This window comes from Artemia franciscana, chromosome 15 (assembly GCF_032884065.1).
Source record: "Artemia franciscana chromosome 15, ASM3288406v1, whole genome shotgun sequence".
Taxonomy (NCBI): domain Eukaryota; kingdom Metazoa; phylum Arthropoda; class Branchiopoda; order Anostraca; family Artemiidae; genus Artemia; species Artemia franciscana.
This window is the reverse complement of record NC_088877.1, coordinates 33,410,556-33,435,696: the sequence shown is the minus strand read 5'-3', so window position 1 is coordinate 33,435,696 and position 25,141 is coordinate 33,410,556. Positions and strand designations below refer to the sequence as shown.

Below are 25,141 nucleotides of genomic sequence, written 5' to 3'. Positions count from 1 at the left end.
TTTCAATTTTTCTGGCTAGCAGGACCCATAAAGTGTTGGGAACATAAAGTGATTATTTTTTGTTCATTATATTCTAATTTTATTTTCTTTAGTATTTCGTAATTCTTATGAGAGAAAAAAGTACTAGCCCTTTTGATCCTAATGTAATTGCTTATATATTATACTTTCAAAAACTTCACGCTAAGAATTACAACAATTTTATACAATCAACAGCCACAGAATTACTTGTACATGATTAATGTAAATGGTATGCGATTGTCGGCTTGGAAGAATTAATCTTTGGAGATTTGAACCCTAAAAATAGACTAAGCTAAACAGTAAATAAATGTGTAAAAGCCGAATAACCCAAGTGCAGGGTATATTCTTATACCGGAAAAAAAGGAAGGATGAATAGTAAGGTAAACATTTGAACAATGATTAGGGTACTAGAAATCACTGTAACAGCACTGGACTAGTATGGCTCTGAAATGTAGACGCTTAGAAAGACAGGAAAATTTGGTGGAAGTTTTTTCGGAGGAATTGTCTAAGGACGGGTCTAGGCACTCATTTAAATGATGGTAAATAAAGAAATAAGATGTACTAAAAACTGGGTTCGATCCCACTTTTTAGGGCTATAATGAAAGAGGAGTTAGAATTGTTAGGTCATATTATGCAAATAAAGAATATTAGGTTGCTGAAAATTGCGTTTTTTAGTAACCCACTTGGGGCCAAATTAAAAGCAGAACATCCCATAATGGGTCGGGGGGTCTGATCAGAAAGGATATAAAGGGAATAGGCAGTCCACTGGAGGAAGTAAAAATTGCAGCTCTGGACAGATTGGGGTGGAGAAACAACGGGTACGTTGGACTCAGGTGGTTTGGTGCTGTGATAAGTTTTAGGTAATTTTAGTAGTTTCAACGAATTTTGAGCTACCCTAGTGCAATTTTTCCTTGTGAGTAGAATATATCTTGCTGCAGACCTTAGAAAATAAAATTCTAGGATAGTACATAACCTGAGTACAGCTAGTCCCTCAAATAATCTTCAGGAGGAATCAATGTTTTCTTCTATTTGTAATCTTATATCTATGTATACTTTATATATAGATAATTTATAACTATATACTCTATATGGTATCTATATGTTATCAATATGTATCTTCTATATGTACTCTCTATGGGAAATCAAGGTTATCTTGTGTTTCTATGGGTAATTTTACCCTTACTTGATGGGTAGCGATGAAAAGTATTTCTTTGCTGGTGCCTTCTGTGAAGTCATCCTATGACAAGGAAGGGAAACTACCCATTAAGGTATGACAGAAACATGGTTGTAACGGTAAGTCGAATTATTTTAGGGTTCTTGGATCCTTTCCGATTACTGCTCATGCTGTACTGATAGTGCCCCACTGACGAATTTATAAATTGTGCCTGAAAAAAGTATAAAGTATATTGTACAATAAATGTAACATAGTGTGAAATTGTTTTTGCAATTTAAATGTTTGAATATATCATATTTACTTCTTCAAAGACTGTTTAGAGCTTTTTGCCCAAAATTGTAGACAAGAAACTCGGCCGAGCTTCAATTTTTACCTTGCCCCCAAGTTTATAGCTCTGACCATGATCATGACATTCCAATATGGGATGTCAATTTAATGCAGGAAAACCTACCCTCAACCAGCCTTACGTCCTCGGAATTTGTCCCATTACATCCCCCTGCGTACGCCTAAGAGTTTTGGTAAAATCTTTTGTTCTTTTGCAGAATATTGGTTATCATGGCAACCTTGGCTACGATACATTTCTCTATGGTAGTGAAAGTGAATTGAAGAAGATTTTGCTATTTTTACAGGGACTGCTTCCTTCTGACAGAAAAATTGATGTAGCTGCTCATGGTATGAAAATAGTCCCTAATGAGCTTTATAGTATCACTCATAGGTCGGGATTATCTTTTTAATATTGTATTTTTTCAAGAAATGAAAAAAATTATCCTGTTTTGCCATTTCGTTGTTCTTTTTCTCGGGATGGCGAGGGACAAAATGCATTTTCCAAAATCAAGTAGAGTATATTTTTGTTTTTTCAATGAGAATACCAAAAAAGTCATTTTCAATGAAAATGTTACCAAAAATATATTTCGAAAATCTGATGGAGAGGGGAGCTTAAAGTATAAGGGGACACAAGCCCCTTGCCACTCCCCTACTGATGCCACTATTTTTACCCTACCAAGTTACTGACCTAAAACTAGGATGTATGATCGTTACAGCTATACAACCAATATTTGATCTAACCTAAGTGAAAAATCAAGATACCAGTGCAATTGAAAAAGAAATATGAATAAAAATTATCATAAAAAGCTGTATCATGATTACTCCAAGGATATATAGCTAATAGCGATAAAGTCGGCTCTCATTGAAACGGTTGCTTAATTAAGTCTTTGCAATTTTCGTACCTAAACAGTCGCAGCTTCTAGGCTCAAGATCGGAATATATATAAATAATATATATATATATATATATATATATATATATATATATATATATATATATATATATATATATATATATATATATATATATATATATATATATATATATATATATATATAAAATAAGTTGTTTGTGGGCTATGTCTGTCGAGTGACGTCATGTCATCATGTCGTCATGAGATCGTGGACGGAAAAATGTTTAATTGTAAAATGACTGAAGAACCTACAATAGCAACAGCCGAGGAAGCTGCTCAAAGAGTCTATGCCAAAAAACTTGCGGCTGATAAAGAAAGTAAGAAAAGAAAGCGTGCCGAGGAATCACAAGTACAGCAAGAAAACAGGCTTGCGGCTGATATATATATATATATATATATATATATATATATATATATATATATATATATATATATATATATATATATATATATATATATATATATACTATAGATATATATATATATATATATATATATATATACTATATATATATATATATATATATATATATATATATATATATATATATATATATATATATATATATATATATGTATATATATATATATATATATATATATATATATATATATATATATATATATATATATATATATATATATATATATATATATATATATATATATATATATATATATATATATATATATATACCCCAACACCTAGTTGGTGGGGGCGCTTCGCGCCCCCCCCCCCCCCAAGCCCCCCCGCGCGCGTAAGTCGTTACGCGCCATATTAGTTACGCGCCATTGTAGTTGTGTCCCTATGTCCCACCTGTGAATATAGATAGATAGATATATATATATATATATATATATATATATATATATATATATATATATATATATATATATATATATATATATATATATATATATATATATATGTTTTTAACTACGTAAAACTTGCGAATATACAACATTCTTTGCTGTCCCATTGTCTGTGCATATAAATAGATTGTCAGGTTTACCGACTCTTGAACATGCAACATATAATGGTCCATGGGAAAACAATCCGTATTCAGATCTATACCTCATGATTCAATGATTGCCCTTGAGCTTTGTTGATGGTGATTGCTAATCGACGATTCCCTGTGTCGCCGTCGTCATTTATATATCCCCGTGTGCCCCCCGGTGTCCCGGTCGTCATTTATATTCCATGTGTTCCGGTCGTCATTTATGTCCCGGTGTCCCAGTCTGTGAATTCTCTTTGAGGGTCCCGGGCGTCATTGATATTCCTTGTGTCCCGGTGTCCCGGTCGTCATTCGTGTCCCGGTGTCCCAGTCTGTATATACATTCGTTTTTGAATTGGTCTTTTTTTAGGTTTTAGTTTTCTGCCTTTTTTTTAGTTTTTTTTTAGTTATACCTCATGATTCTAATGATTGCCCTTGAGCTTTGTTGATGGTGATTGCTAATCGAACATTGTCTGTGTCCCCATCGTCATTTATGTATCCCCCTGTGCCCCCCGGCGTCCCCGTTGCAGTTGTGTCCCTGTGTCCCGGTCGTCATTTATATTCTCTGTGTCCCGGTCGTCATTTGTATTCCGGTGTCCCAGTCTGTATATACATTCGTTTTTGAAATGGTAAATGATGAAATAAATTTTTGTATTTTTCCCCTTTTTAGTTTTTTTTGGTTTTTACATTTTTTTAGTTTTTTTAGTTTTTTTTTCTTTTTAGTTTTTTTTTTTTATTTTTACTTTTTTAGTTTTGTTTTTCTCCTTTATTTTTCTTTTTGTTTCCTTTTTTTAGTTTTTTTTAGTTTTTAGTTTTTTTTAGTTTTTTAGCTTTTAGTTTTTTTATTAGTTTTTAGTTTGTTTTTTTCTTTTTAGTTTTTTTGTAGTTTTTACCTTTTTTTTTAGTTTTTTTTTTACTTATGTCCTGGTCGTCATTTATACTCCCTGTCCCGGTCGTCATTTGTGATGGTTTGTTGACGGTGTTTTGTTGATGGTGATTGCTAATTGAACATTCCTTGTGTCCCGGTCGCTTTCTCTTTGAGTGTCCCGGTCGTCATTTATATTCCCTATGTGCCGGTGTCCTGGTCGTCATTTGTGTCCCAATGTAATTTCGTAATTTCGTCAGTCGAAAACATGACGTCAGCCGACACAGAAACATGACGTCACCTGATCCACAGATCCACAGACAGACAACTTATTTTTATATATATAGATATATATCTATATATATATATATATATATATATATATATATATATATATATATATATATATATATATATATATATATATATATAGATATATATATATATGTATATATATATATATAATATTATATATATATATATATATAATATTATATATATAAATATTTATACATATATAAATGTATATATATATATCTATATATATAAAAATAAGTTGTCTGTCTGTCTGTCTGTCCGCATATGACGTCTGAATTATTTCATCATATACCAATTCAAAAACGAAAGTATTCAAGCCGATGTAGCTGAGTTGGTAACGCGTTATGTTCCAGGTTCTAGGTTCGAGAAGTTCCAGGATCGAACCTTGACTTTAGTATTAATTCAAAAGAAGAAAAAAAACTAAAAAAAAGGTAAAAACTACAAAAAAAGCTAAAAAAAAAACTAAAAAAACTAAAAAAGCTAAAAAAGCTAAAAAAAAGGGCAAAAAACTAAAAACAAATAGAAAAAAAACTAAAAAAAGGTAAAAACTACAAAAAAAACTAAAAAGAAAAAAAAAACTAAAAACTAATAAAAAAAACTAAAAAAGGCTAAAAAACTAAAAAAACTAAAAACTAAAAAAGAAAAAAAAACTAAAAAAGGAAAAAACTGAAAAATAAAGGAGAAAAAGCAAACTAAAAAAAATAAAAATAAAAAAACTAAAAAAAGGTAAAAACTAAAAATAACTAAAAAAAAAAACTAAAAAAGCTAAAAAAAGGTAAAAACCAAAAAAAAAACTAAAAAGAAAAAATAAAATTAAAATTATTTCAAAACTAAAAAAGAAAAAAACTAAAAAAGGAAAAAAACTGAAAAATAAAGGAGAAAAAGAAAACTAAAAAAACTAAAATAAAATAAAAAAAAACTAAAAAAAGGTAAAAACTAAAAAAAACTAAAAAGAAAAAAAGGAAAAAAACTAAAAATTTATTTCATCATATGGACACTCAAAGAGAAATTACAGACTGGGACACCGGGACACAAATGACGTCTGGACACAGGGAATATAAATGACGGCTGGGACGCTCAAAGAGAAATTACAGACTGGGACACAAATGACGACCGAGATACTGGGAATATAAATGACGACCTGGACACAGGGACACAACTTCAAGGCGGGTGCCGGGGCACAGGGGAATATATAAATGACGACGGGGACATAGGTAATGTTCGATTAGCAATCACCATCTACAAAGCTCAATGGCAATCATTAGAATAATCAGGTATAGGTCTGAATTCGGATTGTTTTTCCCATGGACAATTTTATGTTGCATGTTCAAGAGTCGGTAAACCTGACAATCTATTTATATGCACAGACAATGGGACATCGAAGAATGTTGTATATTCGCAAGTTTTACGTAGTTAAAAACACACACATATATATATATATATATATATATATATATATATATATATATATATATATATATATATATATATATATATATATATATATATATATACTAGCTGTTGGGGTGGCGCTTCGCGCCACCCCAACACCTAGTTGGTGGGGGCGCTTCGCGCCCCCCCCAAGCCCCCCCGCGCGCGTAAGTCGTTACGCGCCATAATAGTTACGCGCCATTGTAGTTGTGTCCCTATGTCCCACCTGTGAATATAGATATATATATATATATATATGGTTTTAACTACGTAAAACTTGCGAATATACAACATTCTTTGCTGTCCCATTGTCTTTGCATATAAATAGATTGTCAGGTTATCCCCCTGTTTCCCCCGGTGTCCCCGTTGTAGTTGTGTCCCTGTGTCCCGGTCGTCATTTATATTCCCTGTGTCCCGGGTCCCGGTCATCATTTGTATCCCGGTGTCCCGGTCTGTATATACATTCGTTTTTTAGTTTTGTTTTTCTCCTTTATTTTTTTCCTTTTTTTTTCTTTTTTAGCTTATTTAGATTTTTAGATTTTTTAGTTTTTTTTATTAGTTTTTAGTTTTTATTTCTTTTTAGTTTTTTTGTCCCGGTCGTCATTTATATCCCCCTGTTTCCCCCGGTGTCCCCGTTGTAGTTGTGTCCCTGTGTCCCGGTCGTTATTTATATTCCCTGTGTCCCGGTCGTCATTTGTATCCCGGTGTACCGGTCTGTATATACATTCGTTTTTTAGTTTTGTTTTTCTCCTTTATTTTTTTCCTTTTTTTTTCTTTTTTAGTTTATTTAGATTTTTAGATTTTTTAGTTTTTTTATTAGTTTTTAGTTTTTTTTTCTTTTTAGTTTTTTTGTAGTTTTTACCTTCTTTTTAGTTTTGTTAATTTTTTTTTTTACTTGTGTCCTGGTCGTCATTTATACTCCCTGTGTCCCGGTGCTTTGTTGATTGCTAATCGAACATTCCTTTTGTCCTGGTCGCTTTCTCTTTGAGTGTCGTCATTTATTTTTTTCTTTTTTAGTTCTTTTAGTTTTTACCTTTTTTAGTTTTTTTTTAGTTTTTAGTTTTTTTAGTTTTTTACCTTTTTTTAGTTTTTTTAGTTTTTTAGCTTTTTTATTTTTTTTATTAGTTTTTAGTTTTTTTGTAGTTTTTGCCTTTTTTTTTAGTTTTTTGTCCTGGTCGCTTTCTCTTTGAGTGTCGTCATTTATTAGTTTTTTCCTTTTTTTTTTTAGTTTTTTATTGGTTTTTACCTTTATTTTAGCTTATTTTTCAGTTTTTTCCTTTTTTTTAGTTTTTTTTATTTTTTATTTTTTTAGTTTTTTACCTTTTTTTAGTTTTTTTAGTTTTTTTAGTTTTTTAGCTTTTTTACTTTTTTTATTAGTTTTTAGTTTTTTTTTGTAGTTTTTGCCTTTTTTTAGTTTTTTCAGTTTTTTTTTTAGTTTTTTATTGGTTTTTACCTTTATAGTTTTTTTAGTTTTTTAGCTTTTTTATTTTTTTTATTAGTTTTTAGTTTTTTTTGTAGTTTTTGCCTTTTTTTAGTTTTTTCAGTTTTGACGTCACCTAATCCAGTTTTTTCAGGTGACGTCACCTGACACATCCATCCACACATCCATCCACACATCCACAGACAGACAACTTATTTTTATATATATAGATATATATATATATATATATATATATTATCTTTCTATATTCACAGGTGGGACACAGGGACACAACTTTGATGTCGCGTAACGACTTACGCGCGCGGGGGGGGGGGGGGTGTTGGGGGGGGGGGGCGTGAAGCGCCCCCACCAACTAGGTGTTGGGGTGGCGCTTCGCGCCACCCCAATAGCTAGTATATATATATATATATATATATATATATATATATATATATATATATATATATATATATATATATATATAATGTATATATATATATATATATATATATGTATATATATATATATATATATATATATATATATATATATATATATATATATATATATATATATATATATATATATATGTCCAGTCATTTAGCAATGTTTTCTTAACCGACAAATATATTAGGAACGTTTAGAATATTACGATCTGAGCTAGAATTGAGTGATCTTCTGATCAATGTAACTTGTGAACATCTTTGCTTGTTCTTCATAGTAAGGTGAGGGTAACTAATTACTATGAGGATCAGGCACGTTTTCATATTTTTTTTTTAGAGGTCGGGGAAAGGCCTCCAACTGTCTTTAATAGCAAACAAATAAGGGAATCATTCTAAAACTTTAGGTTAATGTCTAAAAAATTGAAGGTGAGAGAGAGAGACAGGGGTTTGGGGAGAGGCTCCCCATATCTCTGCCTGATAAAGGACTGATTACTTAAGCGAGATTATTAGAAAATACATTTCAGAAGCCCAAAAATAAAAGAATTCTTTTAAAGCTTACGGACAATTATGACAAAAACATTCAAGGAAAGATTGAGAGGGGTAGGGTTGAGAAGGGGGGTTATGTCAGTTCCTGATAAGGGATATATTACAATAGTGAAGTAATTAAAAAAAGACACAGGAGCAGGCGCAATTTTAAAGGCACAAATGTAACAACACTGAAAGTAATATATGGATTTAATTTAAAGTAATATGGATTTTGATATATGGATTTAAGTCAAGGGAGAAAAATTGTAAGAATTGATTTGAAACGTCTGTTGTTGTATTTTTAATGTTATTTTTATTTTAAATTTATTTCCTGTAAATTTTTACGAAGTATAGTTTTTGAAATTTTGGATTATGATTTTTGTAATTAGGTATCTCTTCGAATATTGCGCACTTAAATTTATGCTAGACTTTAGAATGCCCGGGGTGCTTCCTATTCTAGTTTAGTGTTTTGCTCATTGAATAAGATTTACTAAAGGTATTGTATTGTAAATGAGATATGCAAAGAAGCGAACCCAATAGTTGTCCGTTAAATTGGGTTTTTGTGCTATTTTATTAAATATTGTGTTTTGGATTGGGCCTAAATTAAGGATTTGTAATTGTTTTCGTCTCTTTTTTTCAGAAGAGCGTGAGAAGCTGATTAAGCAGGTTCAGAATCAGATAAATGTTCTCGAAGCACCAACAGCAGATGCTTACTGGAAAACTCGAGGTATGCTATTCAGTTATGCTTAAGTAAAAATTTATGTTGAAAAAGAATTGCCACGATTAATAAAAAATGAATGCCAAAATTACTATCTTGATATGCACTTCTTAGCACTAAGTGTTGTACCCAATGCTTACAGCACAATAAATATGTTTAAGTAATTGTTTATGTTAGAAAAGAGTAGCCACGATGGCTAAAAAAGTAACAAAGGTTAATATAGTGAAATGTACTTTTTAGCACAAACCATTTTCCACAATAAGTCTAGCATAATAGTTTATCTCTATGGATAGGTTTAAATAATGCCTTAGAATTGCCATAAAAAACAATAATAAAAAACTTGTAACACTATAGATTTGTTAGAAAAGAATCATAATGGCTAATAAAAAACAATAACAAAATTTAGTATTGTGAAATTCACTTCGTAGCACAACAGTTATAGCACCCTTTGGGTAATATAGTATGTCATTTATTTTACTTCCAGATAAATGCCTCGTTTGCCCTTAATATAAATTTGCTTTTTGCTACTCTTAATTTTTCTTTTGCCCTTTATATGAATTCACTTTCCGCCGCTCTTTAGATGTATTGATTTTTTATAGCTCTAAATTCGATTGAAAAATTTATCAGCTTTTAACATTATATTTTTGCGAAGATTGCTTAAGTGCAAACTGACATAATCTTTTCTCATTACTCGGATTATGGCAGGTTGAGTTTTCAAAAGTCAGTGACGCTTATTTCGTTTTGATTGGTCCGCAGCCCCCTTGCCCACGAAAGAAGTGAGTTTCTGTTTAACTGTTTTGCAGTTAGATTTCACATTGAGTTCCTTTAGAGTTTGTATTGAGTTTTGTGGCCTGACTGTACGAGTTGAAAATTAAAGTGATTTTATTTTTAAACTCACTTAGACTCACGATTGGCTACTTTTTAACCCGAATTAGGTGGGGCAAGGTTGTGAGACTTGAAGGTGTCAGCTGTGTTGAAGATATTTCCCAAAGAAAGGGGGGACATCAAAACAGCGGTTTGACTTTGCCGATGTATGACCGGGTAATCATGGGCTAAAGAGATCTTAGTCTTTAAGAGAACGTAGATTTTAGACGAGGTCTTAGCCGTCGCCCTAACAGTTTCATACGTAATATTGGTTAAAGTGTGGTACCCGCATGTACCTTAACTAGTATCACAGCCAAGTTTAAATATTATCATTTGTTAGTAAAGAATTGCTACGTTTAATAAAAATTAATAATAAAAGTTATTATTCTGAAATGTGCTAATCATTATGCCCAAATCAATATGCACAGTAGCTTTAAATTTTAAATGCAAATCTGATTTTATCCCTAAAATAAATTTTGTTATTGGGATTGGCATTTAAACAGAATAATTTTATATTTCAGATTATTGATTTACAACCGCAAATATGCACAGCTGATTTTTCGACTATGGCGATAATGAACCTGTTAGAGTTGTTATCAAATGCTCTTGTTAGACTGATGATTTTTTTTTATATGGTAGAGCTTTCTGGAATTTATTCTCAAGAAAGACTCGCTCTCAAATAATGATTTCTTTTTTGGGGGGGGGGGGATTTTAGGATGCATAAACTGAATTCAATTGCTTTAGGATACTTTTGACTTAATTTCTTATGCCAGATATATCAAAATAAATTAAACAATCACTAACAAATAACAAAGAAACACAGACAAAGTGATTGCATTACTAAGTTTAGCTTATAGATTTAGTGTATAAAGTCAAGTACTATGGGTCTTATGAAAAGTTTAATTGCATTATTAAATTTAGCAGATAAATTCAGCAATAGCAAACTTCCCTAAAGAATAAATTTCTGCTTATTTTTTTTTTAACTGTGAGTGATCAAAGGCTGATCATATTTTCCATTCAGTTTAAGAATTTATCTTATTATTTATGTACGGTAGTCTTTATGAATAATGCTCCTCTTTTTTGTTTGTTTTTTAAGACGTCATATTTATTTATTATTATTTTCGTATTTTTACTATTATATATATGTTTTTTAAGACCTTTTTGTTTGTTTTTTAAGACGTCATATTTATTTATTATTATTTTCGTATTTTTACTATTATATATATTCATGTATTGTCATTAATTTATTGTTTATTTTATTATTGTTTTTATTTTAATATTTATTATTTTCAGCGTCACTTCTAGCAAATGCAAGCGAGTCGGAAAGACATGCTTTATGGAAAGTTCTCCAGAAAATATCTATTCAAAGAGGAAATAAAAAGGTAATTATTTAATTTCTTGCACTGGCATGCCTGCAGAGAGGAGGTGTTTCCATTTCCTGAGATTTCCTGAGGTCTTGTGCCATATCATGAGAAATTGCAAAACCTTGGCCTAAAAATCTAATTTTTAGTGTATCCCCCCCCCTCTTTGATAAGAAAAATAGTATCATCTTCTTTTTAGGTATATACTCTATGTTGTCCTATGTAAATAGGATTCTTAGTCACAATATTTAGGCGTTTGCCAGTTTTTACTTATGAAGGATGGTAGACTGCCAAAGACCGTGCTTTTTGGTCATCTGTAGTCTAGCTGTGGTCTAGCAAAGTCCTCAAATGGGATGCGATTGTAATACTCTTAGGTCACTCGGTTCGCTGCGACTGAAGACTGTACTAGCCCAACGGTCAACTGCCTGGAGTAAATCTTTTTCGGGGGGCCCTTAACGCTTGTTAAGGTGAGCCCGCCGGGTTCAAAACACCCATTACTAGCAGGCGTACATAGCGGCAACACCATAGTCGATCCCGAGTGCCTAGACAAGTATGCGCTGGTCCTGACCGAGTTCAAACTAAGGAAATCCAAGGTTCTCTTTCAAATACTGTATTAACTGAAAATGCAGTGCAAGCACGAGACAACCAATAACATTTATAAAAACGCCTAGCAACACCTAAATCACACTTACTTATGCTATATCCTTTTTAGACGACGAATGACTTAAAAACAAGCGCCAAGGCTAGAAAACCTTACTTTTTATACTTTCCCAAAAAAACTACATTTTTCCAGCCAGGTACTTTTCTGTGGCTAAATGACGTGCGCCGAACCGGCTAAAACTCGATAAAGATTTATTAATTATATTTTGGAAAAGGAATGTTTTTTAACATTTAATCAATAATAGTTTATATTCATTTAGATGAAGGATGAAGGATGACAGATTACCGAAGATTGTCCTTTTTGGCCAACCGTCTGGGGCTACACGGAAAGCAGGTCGTCCTTGTCTGGGTTGGGAGGATGTCATAAATAAGGATTTAAAGGAAATGGGAACTTCTTGGGAAGGTGTAAAGAGGGAGGCTTTAAATAGATTAGGTTGGAGGAGGAGCGTGCGTAGCTGTGTTGGCCTCAGGCGGCTTGGTGCTGCAGTGAGTTATTAGTAGTAGTAGTAGTAGTATTAATTATAATGATATCATTACAGGATGGTATCATAAGAAATAATTCAAAGAAAATTGAAACTTCATAGAGGGGGGGGGGGGGGGTAAAGAGTGTATAATATAAGTAAAAAATGAATTTGATAACCCAACTTTGATGGAATTTGTCATCATTTTAGCCTTATTTGTTATCTTGATGGTAAGACAAGATCACTTTTCGTAAAAAAAAACAGCCAAAATTATCATAACCAAAAGAAAGTAAAGTTTGGAATTTTGACAAAAAAAAATCTGAAAAGCTAAAACAAAATCTTGATAAATATAAAGGAATGTAATCATATAGGCCCTTCCACTCTTTTTACCATGACGTCATGTTTTCATGTTTGTTGAGTTAACTTTTTTTTCAATTTTCATAGCCTGTATTTATTCTCCTTGTTCGAAAGTTATTCTCTATATAAATTTAAATGTTTCTAGCTTAAATGGTATAGCTAAAAATCCAGCAGAACGAGTAAGATAATTTACTAAAATACATTATTTGATTTTATACGTATATAGATACGAATCTTGTGCGTTAATTAAGCTGCTAAAAAATTTAATGCGAAGATTCCTTGATTGCCATCGGGGAGATGCACTGTTGTTACCTTATACGCCAAATGGAAAACTACTACTACTACTACTACTAATAACTCACTGCAGCACCAAGCCCCCTGAGGCCAACACAGCTACGCACGCTCCTCCTCCAACCTAATCTATTTAAAGCCTCCCTCTTTACACCCTCCCAGGAAGTTCCCATTTCCTTTAAATCCTTATTTATGACATCCTCCCAACCCAGACAAGGACGACCTGCTTTCCGTGTAGCCCCAGACGGTTGGCCAAAAAGGACAATCTTCGGTAATCTGTCATCCTTCATCCGTAGAACGTGGCCTAGCCATCTCAACCTTTCTTTCATTATAGCCCCAGAAAGCGGGATTGAACCACACTTTTCGTACAACCTACTGTTTGAAATATGGTCAGTCAGCCGGGTACCCAGAACAATCCGTAGGCAATTTCTCTGGAAAACATCTAGTAAATTTTCATCTGCTTTTCGGAGTGTCCATGTTTCAGAGCCATATTTGACCACTGTCATCACTGTAGCTTCCAATATTCTAATCTAGAAAAAGACCTAGAAAAAGCCTAGAAAAAGACTGGTCACGATAATTGGCAATGGTTATAAAATTGAAAGAGATAAACAAACACAAGAGCTGCTAATCATACTGGGATAAGCAAGCAGAGGAAGTCTAATCTGGTTGACGAAATTGATGGTGAATATCGATCCTGATGGACAAAATCATCTTGTTTCGAATCATCTTGATTGAATCTTGTTTCGGCTCTGAAAAGTACATTTCATTAATAGTTTGTTGACAAGTTTGGAGTTAAGTTATCTTGATAGTATTAGGACTATAGACTAGCTTTATAATTTGTATCATAACTTTAAATATTCCGTTGTATACAGAGAAATTATCGGATTTCCGGAGCTCATATTATGGTTGATTTGTTTTTCATTTCGAGTAACACTAAAGCGTGTTTTTATAATTTAAAATTGTATATTATTAGCTATTGGTGTTATAGCTGTTGAGACAAATATGTTACCTGATAAATTAATCCATTATTTGTGTGTGCTGTTCAATGACTTTGCGGCTTTCAAAACACTATATGTTTTTATGCTTAAGATTTAAGATAATTTTAAGTGTATACTGGAAATTACTGATACCAGACTATGAAAAGTGTTATAAACAAGCTTGTTGTTGTCAGACTATGTATTCATTTTTACTCCCAAATCGGTATTCCTTTTTTTTTATACTGGCCTTTGGGTGTTTTCAGTAAAGCGCTAGTTTTCTATAATCATACAAACATAGGGAAATATTATCATTTGGTTTGTTTGTACTAGTTTTATCGATATATGTTAAATAGACTGTGAAGCAATAATTTTTGTTCGTTTTAAGTTTCAACTTTGCTCTATACTTCCCTTAGAAAACTTTTTTTTTTAAATAAATCTTTGCCCGTTTTATTTTGGATTTAAGGTTTAACAAATACTGCCGTGATCTATTTTATATACTGGGAGGACCCCCTTTTAATAAAGAATAATTTCTGTTCGTTGTAAGTTTTAATGCTGTTTCTTACTTCCGGTTGTTTTTTTTTATTTAATTTGTGGCAGTTTTTAAATAATGATAGAAATTTCCCATACCCCCTTGTAAACTTTTGCTTCCCGTGGAAAGTCCGCCCCACAAAAATTCTACCCTAGAAAATGCTCCCAATACCAAATGCTAGGCTATATATGAAACCTTTCTTTGAAGACTATGGGAACCAAAAGAAATAATGAACTGACGAATTCGGATAACTTGATTTAATTTTTTCCGAAATACCGAAAGAAAATGTAAAACCAAAGCTTCTTTTCTTCAAGAAATTGTCAGAAAAAAAATCAAGCTCAAAATCACTCAAATTTTGGCGGCTTGTCCTTATTCTTTTTTTGCGCAGTAGGAAAAACAACATTGGTTAAGAACTACCCTAGACTACCTTAACAAATACAGATAAACCACATAATCAAATAGAACTCACAAAACTATGGTAAAAAAATAGCCCTTTAAAGACTTGAACCTTTGACGTCCTAATTCCAAGCTCTACCGACTGAACTACGAACTCTATTAATCTAATTTAATTCATTGGATTTTTTAGCACCGTAATTACGTAACTTACAGCCCTTTTTCACCAAAAGTATTATTATTAGATCATTCAACTATGCTGAAAAAATTGCTATCTCATAAATATAAATTGGTCGACTTAAGGAGAAAGGGGCCTTTGGGTCCTGCTCTCCAATCTTTTTGTCGCTTAAAAAGGGCACTAGCAATTTTAATTTCTGTTCGAATGAGCCATTAAACATATCAGGGCTACCTATACAAAAAGTGATTTTCTTTGTTATTCAAGGTAGGGGACTCTAATTACCCTATACAAGAGTTTTGATCATACTGATTGCAGTGGTGCAACTTTGATTTTGACCTGAAGCCATTTTCGAGGGATTTCAGGCTCTTTTCCAAAATCATCTAAAATTGGTTTTCTCAAGAAACTTTCAAACAGTTCGTGGTAACGAACTGTAGTAACCAAGGAGCGACCCGGCTCAATAGTAAACGAAACTCAAAAAACGGAATTTTGATGCTAAAATATACATCAAAAGAATCGGATTTTGATGCTGATTTTAAATATATAAGTTTCATCAAATTTAGTCTTTGTTATCAAAGATTACGAGCCTGAGAAAATTTGCCTTATTTTGGAACATAGGGGGAAACACCGCCTAAAAGTCATAGAATCTTAACGAAAATCACACCATCACATTCGGCGTATTAGGGAACCCTACAGCAAAAATTTCAAGCTCCTATCTACTAAAATATGGAAGTTTGTATTTTTGGCCAGAAGACAAATCACGGGTGCGTGTTTATTTATTTATTTTTATTATTTTTTTTTCCCCAGGGATGATCGTATCGACCAAGTGGTCCTAGAATGTCGCAAGAGGGCTCATTCTAAAGGAAATGAAAAGTTCTAGTGCCCTTTTTAAGTGACCAAAAAAACTGGAGGGCACCTATGCCCCCTCCCACGCTCATTTTTCTCCAAAGTCAACGGATCAAAATTTTGAGATATCCATTTTGTTCCGCATATTCAAAAACCATAATAACAATGTCTTTGGGAATGACTTACTCCCCCACAGTCCCTGGGGGAGGGGCTGCAAGTTACAAACTTCGACCAGTGTTTACATATAATAATGGTTATTGGGAAGTGTACAGACGTTTTCAGGGGATTTTTTTTTGTTTTTGGGTGGGGTTGACGGGAGGGGGCTATGTGGAAGGATCTTTCCTTGGAGAAATATGTCATGGGGAACAGAAATTCAATGAAAAAGGGCACAGGATTTTCTAAAATTACTATAAAAAAAACAATGAAAAAATAAACATGGAAAAGTTTTTTCAATTGAAAGTAAGGAGTAGCATTGAAACTTAAAACGAACAGAGATTATTACGCATATGAGGGGTTCTAAAAATACTTTAGCATAAAGAGCGAGGTATTTAGGAGGAGATAAATACCTCGCTCTTTATGCCATAGTATTTTTAGTAATTTCAATTATTTATTCTACGGCCTTTCTGATTCAGGGGTCATTCTTAAACAATTAGGACAAAACTTACGATTTAGTGTAAAGAGCGAGGTATTAACGAGTGAGTACAAACCCCCTCATATACATGATAAAAATTTAAGAATATAAAAGTTTGTTAACTAAGTTAATTCTTGAGTTACGTATATTTTTTACTAATAAAAACATTCGTTAAAAATTAAAATTTATAGTTGCCTTTTTATGTAACCGAAACATTGCAGGGCAACTAGGCCTCCTTCCCCACCCCTTATTTCTCAAAATCGTCTGATCAAAACTAAGAGAAAGCCATTTAGCCAAAAAAGGAATTAATATACAAATTTCATTTTAATAATTTATGTGTGGAGAGCCAAAATCAAACATGCATTAATTCAAAAACTTTCAGAAATTACATTAAAAAAACTAGTTTTTTTAACTGAAAGTAAGGAGCGACATTAAAACTTAAAACGAACAGAAATTACTCCGTATATGAAATGGGTTGTCCCCTCCGCAATCCCTCGCTCTTTACGCTAAAGTTTGACTCTTTGCCACAATTCTGCTTTTTAAAACAATTAAAACCTTGAGCGTAAACAGCGAGTATGAATTTAAGTATGAATTGTGTTCACCACCTCCGTCATTTTCACAAGCAAACAGACTTCCACGATTAACCGATAAGCCTGCCCTCACCGATGCGACGTGGTGTCTAGTTGCAGAGCAACAGCCAAAAACTTAAGACTCTAGCAAGACTTCTGTAAGGTATACCAGGCAGAAGGTGACCCGGATCTTCTCATTGTTGTAACTGCAGTTCAATCTGCTTCTATTATGCCTGTTGTCCTGGTTGGAGACGTCACAAATCTGCTTATACTCCTGTGTTATCACGCACAGACAGGTTGCCAAGTGATTTACTTTTACTCTGAACCTCGAGCTGAAATCTCAAAGAGTAGAATTTGGGATATAAATGCAACGAAACTCAAACTTGGATCTCGTATGTGTAACACATTCAAATATGTCCACGCCTTCCTTGTGTGCGATTCAACTTTTTGCGTCTATGACATTGGGAAGTCGGTGGGACTATAGCTTCTGATAAAAATGACGAGATTTACGAATCTGCTAAATTTTTACGGACCCACCATCCACCAAGCATGACACTTCAGCAGTTGGCGAAAAAGCAATAATGCTTTTATATAAGTGCCCAGACTCAATTTCAACTCCCAATCAGTTGTGTCAGCTCAAATTCATCGAGAAAGTTAAAACATCTGCTTCGTATGTTCAGTCTAAAGTTCTCCCTCTCACCAGTGATGCTTGGAGCTTCCACTCATTTCGGGTTTATTTGCAAGTTAGATCATGGAGAACCCTGGGATGTAATCTGGACCCTACCCAGTTCGGTTGGGTAATTCAGAATGGACTGTATTGCGCTATTTTTAGTGAACTCCCAGCTGCTCCCAACTCTCTTCTTGCAGTTTTTCACTGTAACTGCAAAACCGACTGCTCAAATATACGATGCACTTGCAAAAGAAAGGGATGAAATGCACCATGGACCTGTGGACCATGCAAGGGAAAAAATTTTGCTAACTGTGTTACAACTGAATTTCTCTGAGTTGATGACCTGGAAGATAGCGAAGATTTGTGAATATTGATATTTCGGTTTTTTATCACAGTATATTATATGTATATTATATCAGTGAAAAAGTCGAGGATGTTTTAATTGTTAGTTAGAACATCAAATTGGGTGATAGTTGTCATAAATAATTATCTTCGCTGAAGTAAGGATGCTGGGACTTTAAGAAAAAGATTCATTTCAGCTTTATTGGTCGTATGTTGTAAGTTTTTCATCTTTTATATATTTATGTTTTGTTGAGGACGGCCCTTAGACGGCCCTTAGGGCCGAAATATCCATTCAAATTAGATTTTCGCTGTCTTACGAAAAGAATTCCCTTTTGTTCTTCTTGTTTTTGATAGTTGTCATTCTATATTTTAGGAGCGGCTACTTTCAGCTTAAACTTGGTTTAATACTGGTGGAATGTTTAAATGAAAGTTTTAATTTTACCTTAAACTGAATGTAATTTTCATAATCACCGTGATCTAGTACCCTTTTCTAGACATGAATTTTGTTGTTGTACGCATTTATATGCAAAAAGGATTTTCACGTCCTCAAAATCAACCTCAACCTCAAAAAACCTAATTGGTAGTTTTAAGTTCAAATACAAGTAATTTTCATAATCACCCTGATCTATTGCACTATTCTAGACATCAAGTTTGTTGTTGTACGCCTATAAATGGAAAGGCAGGTAGTCAAAAAATCTTTTCTCTTGCAATTTGTTCCCGGTCGATCCCTTTCTGGACTGCTTTACTAGGTTGAAGCTACTGCTGCAAAAATGATAGAAGGCACAAAAACACCCGACAGCGATATGCCCGATACGATACATGCGATACCAACACGTCCGATACCCATACGTGCGATACCGCTACATCTGATACCCACTTCGCCCGATATCATAGCTATCTCAAAATTTTATAGAACGACTTTGGGGGGAGGGGACTAGCTGCCCTACAATATTTTTAGTCACTTAAAAGGACACTAGTAACTTTTATTTCCGTTCGAATGAACCATTAAACATCTCTCTACGATGTTCTAGCCTTTCATTAGCCCTGGTTGGAAAAACTACCCTTCCCCTTTTAAGATTAAAAATACCATTTTTTTGTGTACCTTCATCTAAAAAAAAGACGAGAATCCATGAACATTTTCACTTTTATTTCTCAAAAACTGCCTTGACAATTCAAGGTAACAATTTTTTGTAATTTAAAATATATGGAAAGAAATGGGAAGGCTGCGCTCCAGTATGAATTGCTCCATGTTGCGCTCCACATCTTTACATGAAGTAGTAATGGTAATAACGGTGGTGTCAACTAGCGCGGAAAAATTGGACAATTCCCTCCTGAAAATTGAAAAATTCCGTTTTTGGGGCATATTCACTGAAAGATTCCTTTTTCGATATTTTTCATTGGAAAAAATAACAAATTTTTCCCTCCCCCGTGTCCTACAATTATAAATACATTTTGCCTATTCCCAAATCTTTGTCAACTGACGCAACTGGGTAATAATTCTTTGCAAAGATATGTATGTAATTGGTTCAAAATGCTGTTTGTATGTTTATTGACTGACTGTTTATTGACTAAGCTGTATTTTAGGGAAAACCGCCGTTGCCACCAAAGCCAACAGATAAGCATGACCAGGAGCTGAAAATGGACAAGAGCCATAAGGAAGAAAAGAAAGTGAAACTATCGAGTTTGAAAAAAGCAATTGAAAACACTGAACTAGAAATAGCTACCCTTTCTGCCAATATTGATAAGGTAAATTCTCAAAATGTTTAAGTACCAGGGACAGTGAAATGAAATCTGATTGTATGAACTGGTTCAGTAAAAAGCTTGCGCAACTATATACCGTATAAAAACTTTACAGAAATTGAGATTTAGTTTTTAGTGGGAAAGATCTCCACATTTTGGTAGTAGCGGGTGGCAAATCTAAAAAAAAGAATGTGTGTAAAATCAGTAAAAAATAAGCTGAAAACCTAGGGCACTAAACATCTTAAGAAAATTTAATTTTCCTTTGAAGGTGTCGTTGTCTTTGAAAATCAACAGATTGTTAGCGTGTGAATTTTACGGACACAAAATATTGTCAAACTTAATTATTTTGGTTGTGATTATTGATTTTTTATTGATTTTCATAGTTCAACGTGCCAACACTGACGAAAATCTGCTTCTGTGCTAAAAACTTCATAATTTCAAGAAGAGCAAAAAAAAACTCGGAAGATCGCGGTTTTCTGGTATAGCCAACATAAAATGAACCAAATTAAATTAAAGTAATATACCTGTAAAAAGGGAAAGATAAGATTTGGAATGGAAAATATATTCAAAATGTTGATGGATTTTCTTGATAGTGGAAGGGTATAGCTAAAAAAACTGTGACGTTAACAGAAAAGTAATTAGTGATTAAACTTAAAACGAGCTGAAATATACCCTAATGAGAGGGGAACTATCACAACCAGCATTCCCCTCCAATAGGCTGAGATGAAATATATTTATAATAAAATATATAGCGCTGAATTTGAATGAGAGCCGAAGTTTTGACTGCAAGGTCGAATCGCTATTGGTGTCAGAATAACTTTCGAATTATCGTTACTTTCGATACTGTAGACCCCACCCAACGTTAATTTGAATGTCACTATAACCAGTGGTATGACAACATGTGCCGTCCCTCTCCTGTGGTCTTTCACTGCATTGAAAAAAATTGACCTATTTCTTATAGTCTTCTAATTATGAATGGTGTTCTGTCCGTTGGAACTTCGAAGTATTTCTGGCTTTTGTAAGTAATTTCGCCTATATTTAGAGTCTAGTTTTGTTAGGTGTTTCCGCAGAATTAGTTTTCAAATTTAAAAATTATGTTGAAGGTCAAAATAACTTAAAACCCAAGAAGAAGAAGATGAGCCCTAGGCCTGTGCTCTGTAGGATACGAAAATGTCATTGGGAGATTCAGAGTTTTTTTTCCTACAAATATACAAGGTGATTTTAAAAATGTGTAATTTTGCTCTCTTAAGATATAATGATAATTTGTGTCTAAATTTTTTGTTTCGAGTGTCGACGATTTTTGTCCTAAATATTTTCGGAGGTTCATTTAAATAGCCACACAATATAATTGTAATTACATTTATTTGGGATTTGCATGACTATCTGCAAATTCTAAAATTAACTCTGGGTTTGCGACTGAACACAGAAAATTAAGCTAGCAAATAAACAAGCTAAAAACTTGAAAACTTTGCAGGATAATGTTTAAACCGTGAAAATAGACTTAGACCACAGAAATAACTAAAAAACCTACAACGTAAAAGTGTGGTTCAATCCCGCTTTCTAGGGCTATAGAGAGAGAAAGGTTGAGGTGGCTAGGCTATATACTGAGGATGAAGAATGAGAAATTGTCAAAGATTGTCCTTGTTGGCCAACCGTCTAGGGAAAAACAAAAAGCAGTTCTTCCTCGGCTGGGATGGGAGGATGCTTTATGTAATTATTTAAGGGAAAATAAGAACCTCTTGAAAGGATGTAAAGAGGAACGCTTTGAATAGATTAACATGGAGGAGGAGTATGTGTAGGTGCGTTGGCTTCAGGGGGCTTGGTGATGCAAGGGGTTGCTAGCAGTAGTACTAGTAATAGTATTATTACGTCATACGAGGACTGGAGGCTGGAGCAAAAAGATGAATTAAACTATAAACCTCATCGAGGTCTCTTTTGATTGGCATTTGTAGTATCTTATAGGTATTTTTTCTTGTTATTTTTTTGTTTAATGATAAATTTCTCTCTCTTAAAAAAAAGAATGGAAAGTATCAGTAAAACCAAAAAAAAGACAAAATTATTGATTTCAGTTTTCAAGCTCACTTGTGGTTCAAGGTTCAAGGTTCTTTTATTATAACCAATATATACAAAATATTAGGTAACTCAAGGCTGAGAGTATAGCTCGAATGCAATTGAGCTACCTTTAAGAAACACTAAATATGCACAAAAATTAAAAATAAATACTTCTCTTAACCAAACTTGACAGAAATAAATAAAAAACAAATCCCGTGCCGTACGATACCACTTCCATCCTCCGCGCACCATCCTGAGACACAATTAAATTTACAACTTAAAACCAAGTGAGTCATAAGACATCTGGAGGCCTCATGGGCGAACCCCAGAGACCAACCCAATACTTAAAAAAAATAATAAACATCCTTAAAAAAAAAAAAAATCATATTATTTAGATTTATAACTTTCAATCAGATTAAACATTAAGATGGTGGATCTTAATCCAAACATTTGAAAGATCTGCTGGAGAGTGCTGTTGCGGCTGAGTTTCAATTCTGGGTCCCATAAACCAACCTGATATCAGTCCCATTGTGACACTATAGACCTAGTGACAGGGTCGTATCCAGGATTTTTTTTATTGGGAGGGGGGGTTGAAACCGCCTAACCCCTGAATGCGGCTTTGCCTAGTGGCATCTCATCAGTCACGTGTTTTTCACCTCGAGTGGTAGGATTCAGGCCACCACTGGAAATATTTTATCTAATGAAATTTGTTAATTTGTGCTAATTTGTTTATTTTTGAATAGCTTACTAGTATGTAAAATGCTAACAATTATAAAACAGTGCTAGACTTTTTATTGAGTTTTTTTTTTTTATCACCGCGCCTTTTATTTTACTAAGTGCAAATATTAACTTAGTGTCAAACTTTTAATTTGTCTAAAAGGTATCAAGAGCTATTCTTAGATAGAAAGGCTTCAAAACAGGATAAGATAGTGCCACATTTTACGTCATGTCTTCAAGATAAACATTAGAGGTTTTTTTAAAGTAAACAATCAAATGGAAAGAATAGCAAATTTTATTGAAAAAATACCCTAAATGTAATCTACATCAAATAGAATTTCTTCCTAGGTATGATTTTTTTTACGATAAAATATGTAGAAACAAATGCCAAAAAAACTTGATTTATTTCTAATTTAAGTGACAATTCCTTGGGCTGTATCCAGGATTTTTTTTTCTAGGGGGAGGGGGCTCCAAAAAAAAACTTTATGAAATCCATCAAAATATTTGATGCATTGGGGCGTTACAAAAACAAACAAACATTTGGGGAGGTGTGTCAAACCTCCTAGCCCCCCCCCTTGGATACGGCCTTGATGGTTCCTAATATTAGTTGAAATTACAATGTGGAAATTTCTAGCTTTATGATATTAGCCTTTTAGTATAGAGCTTTTTCGTATTTTGTTGCTGGGAATTTTCACCGGGTTTAGGAATAAATTGTCGAGCATAGCTAAGACTGAAGAATAAATCAGTTTTTACGCAAATTTTAGGAAAATAATCCTCTTTTTTCACTAACCTTTTAAATTTTGGATTTTTACCGGGGAGTGACCTTCGTATGAAAATACGACTTAGAGATTTATTTTCTTTCGTCACTATTTAAGCTTGAATAAAATGGAATACCCCCTGACCTATGAAAATTCGATTGCATTTTGTTATATCACTGTAGTTTTGTAGGACTGGGAGTAATCTTATCAATAAGCTTATAGAATTAGAAATATTTATGATGTAAATCTAAATAATTTTCCACAGCTTAGTCAATTCATTCTGACAACGTGCGTGAAATATTTCGTCGAAGGTCGAAATACCATGACTCACTTTTCATGCTATCCTCTCTGTTATTTTCGTTTTTGTTGTATATTCTATCTTTTTTAATTTATTCTTATTATTAATTTCTTTCTCGTTTAAAATTTCACTCCTTTTAAATCAAGAATTGCTACTCGTAATTAGGCTATGCACTGTACTTTTTTCTGAATTTCCTTTATTTAATTCCTCATAAGATTTTGTGGAAAAATTTTAAAACATCTAATTTTTTATCTGCAGTAAAGTTACATTTTCTCAGCACCGGCTTGGTGCTGTGGTGAGTTGTTAGCAGTAGTTTTAGTAAAATTATAGAGACTTGAAAAAATTATAGAGCTAATGAGCATATCATGCTCATTAGCTTTTGGCGTCTCAAAATAATACGTTAAAAATCTAAAAAGGTTTAAATGTTGTTCTTAAGGTTTGGGTCGATTTATGTTGGGGTTCAACATGCGTGAAAAAATAGGCCTTTAGGTATAACAAAACAGTAGGCTTACATCAGAAATCTGATTCCCCTCTTAATGGCCGGATCTGAGTGTTCCCAATTATAATGCTATCCTCTGTATTATTTTGGTTTTCTTTGTATATTCTGTCTTCTTGATATAAAGAAGGCTCAAATGGCTCAAATGCTGTTTTTCTTTGTATGTTCTTTGTATATTCTACCTTCTATCGTTTTCAATCTTTATATTCTAACATGTATATTCTATCTTTTTCTTTGTGTATTCTGTCTTCTTTAGTTATTCTTATATTTAATTCTTTTTCGAATGAAGTTCGATACACATTCATGGTTGTGAATACTACGATATTTGATAAAAATCCAGTCTTTCAATGAAACTTCATGAAAGCCATTTAGATGATAATGAGTCAAAACAAATTACAATAATTTTTTTTTTTTTAGAGTGAAAGTATGAAAGTATACTTTAGTGTGAAAATGCTGATTCCTGAAAGTACATTGAATTATACCAATTATTTGTAGATTGAATGTAATGCCAACATTTTTGAAAAGCAATGATAACATAAAAGGTGATTATAAATGAAAAAAGACTAACTTGATTAAGTATTTTTTATGCGGATTTTGTTGCCACGTCCACTTTAAGTACGAGGCTTTTTGTAAATTGGCTATTATGTTAGATGGATATTATAGAGAAAAAGTATCGACTCTTTTGTTCTAGACTGTCAATTTTCTCTCCTGTAAGTTAGGTTGACCCTCTTAGTGAGAACATGAGATAAATTGGGAAACCCCAAAAAATTAGGTAATTCATAGCCAGGGAAAAAAAAAAAAATACCAATA

At 33.0% G+C, this 25,141-nt stretch overlaps 1 protein-coding gene across 1 annotated transcript in view; it reads left to right on the top strand.

Annotated features, from left to right (window-relative positions):
- The window catches only part of LOC136036388 (coiled-coil domain-containing protein 22 homolog), an 84,300-nt gene that overhangs the window by 25,069 nt on the left and 34,090 nt on the right, over window positions 1-25,141 (top strand). The window contains exons 3-6 of the mRNA XM_065718572.1: window positions 1,735-1,864; window positions 9,067-9,153; window positions 11,302-11,390; window positions 19,855-20,016. Of these exons, the coding sequence (XP_065574644.1) occupies window positions 1,735-1,864; window positions 9,067-9,153; window positions 11,302-11,390; window positions 19,855-20,016 (468 nt within the window). The remainder of the gene's footprint in view (window positions 1-1,734; window positions 1,865-9,066; window positions 9,154-11,301; window positions 11,391-19,854; window positions 20,017-25,141) is intronic.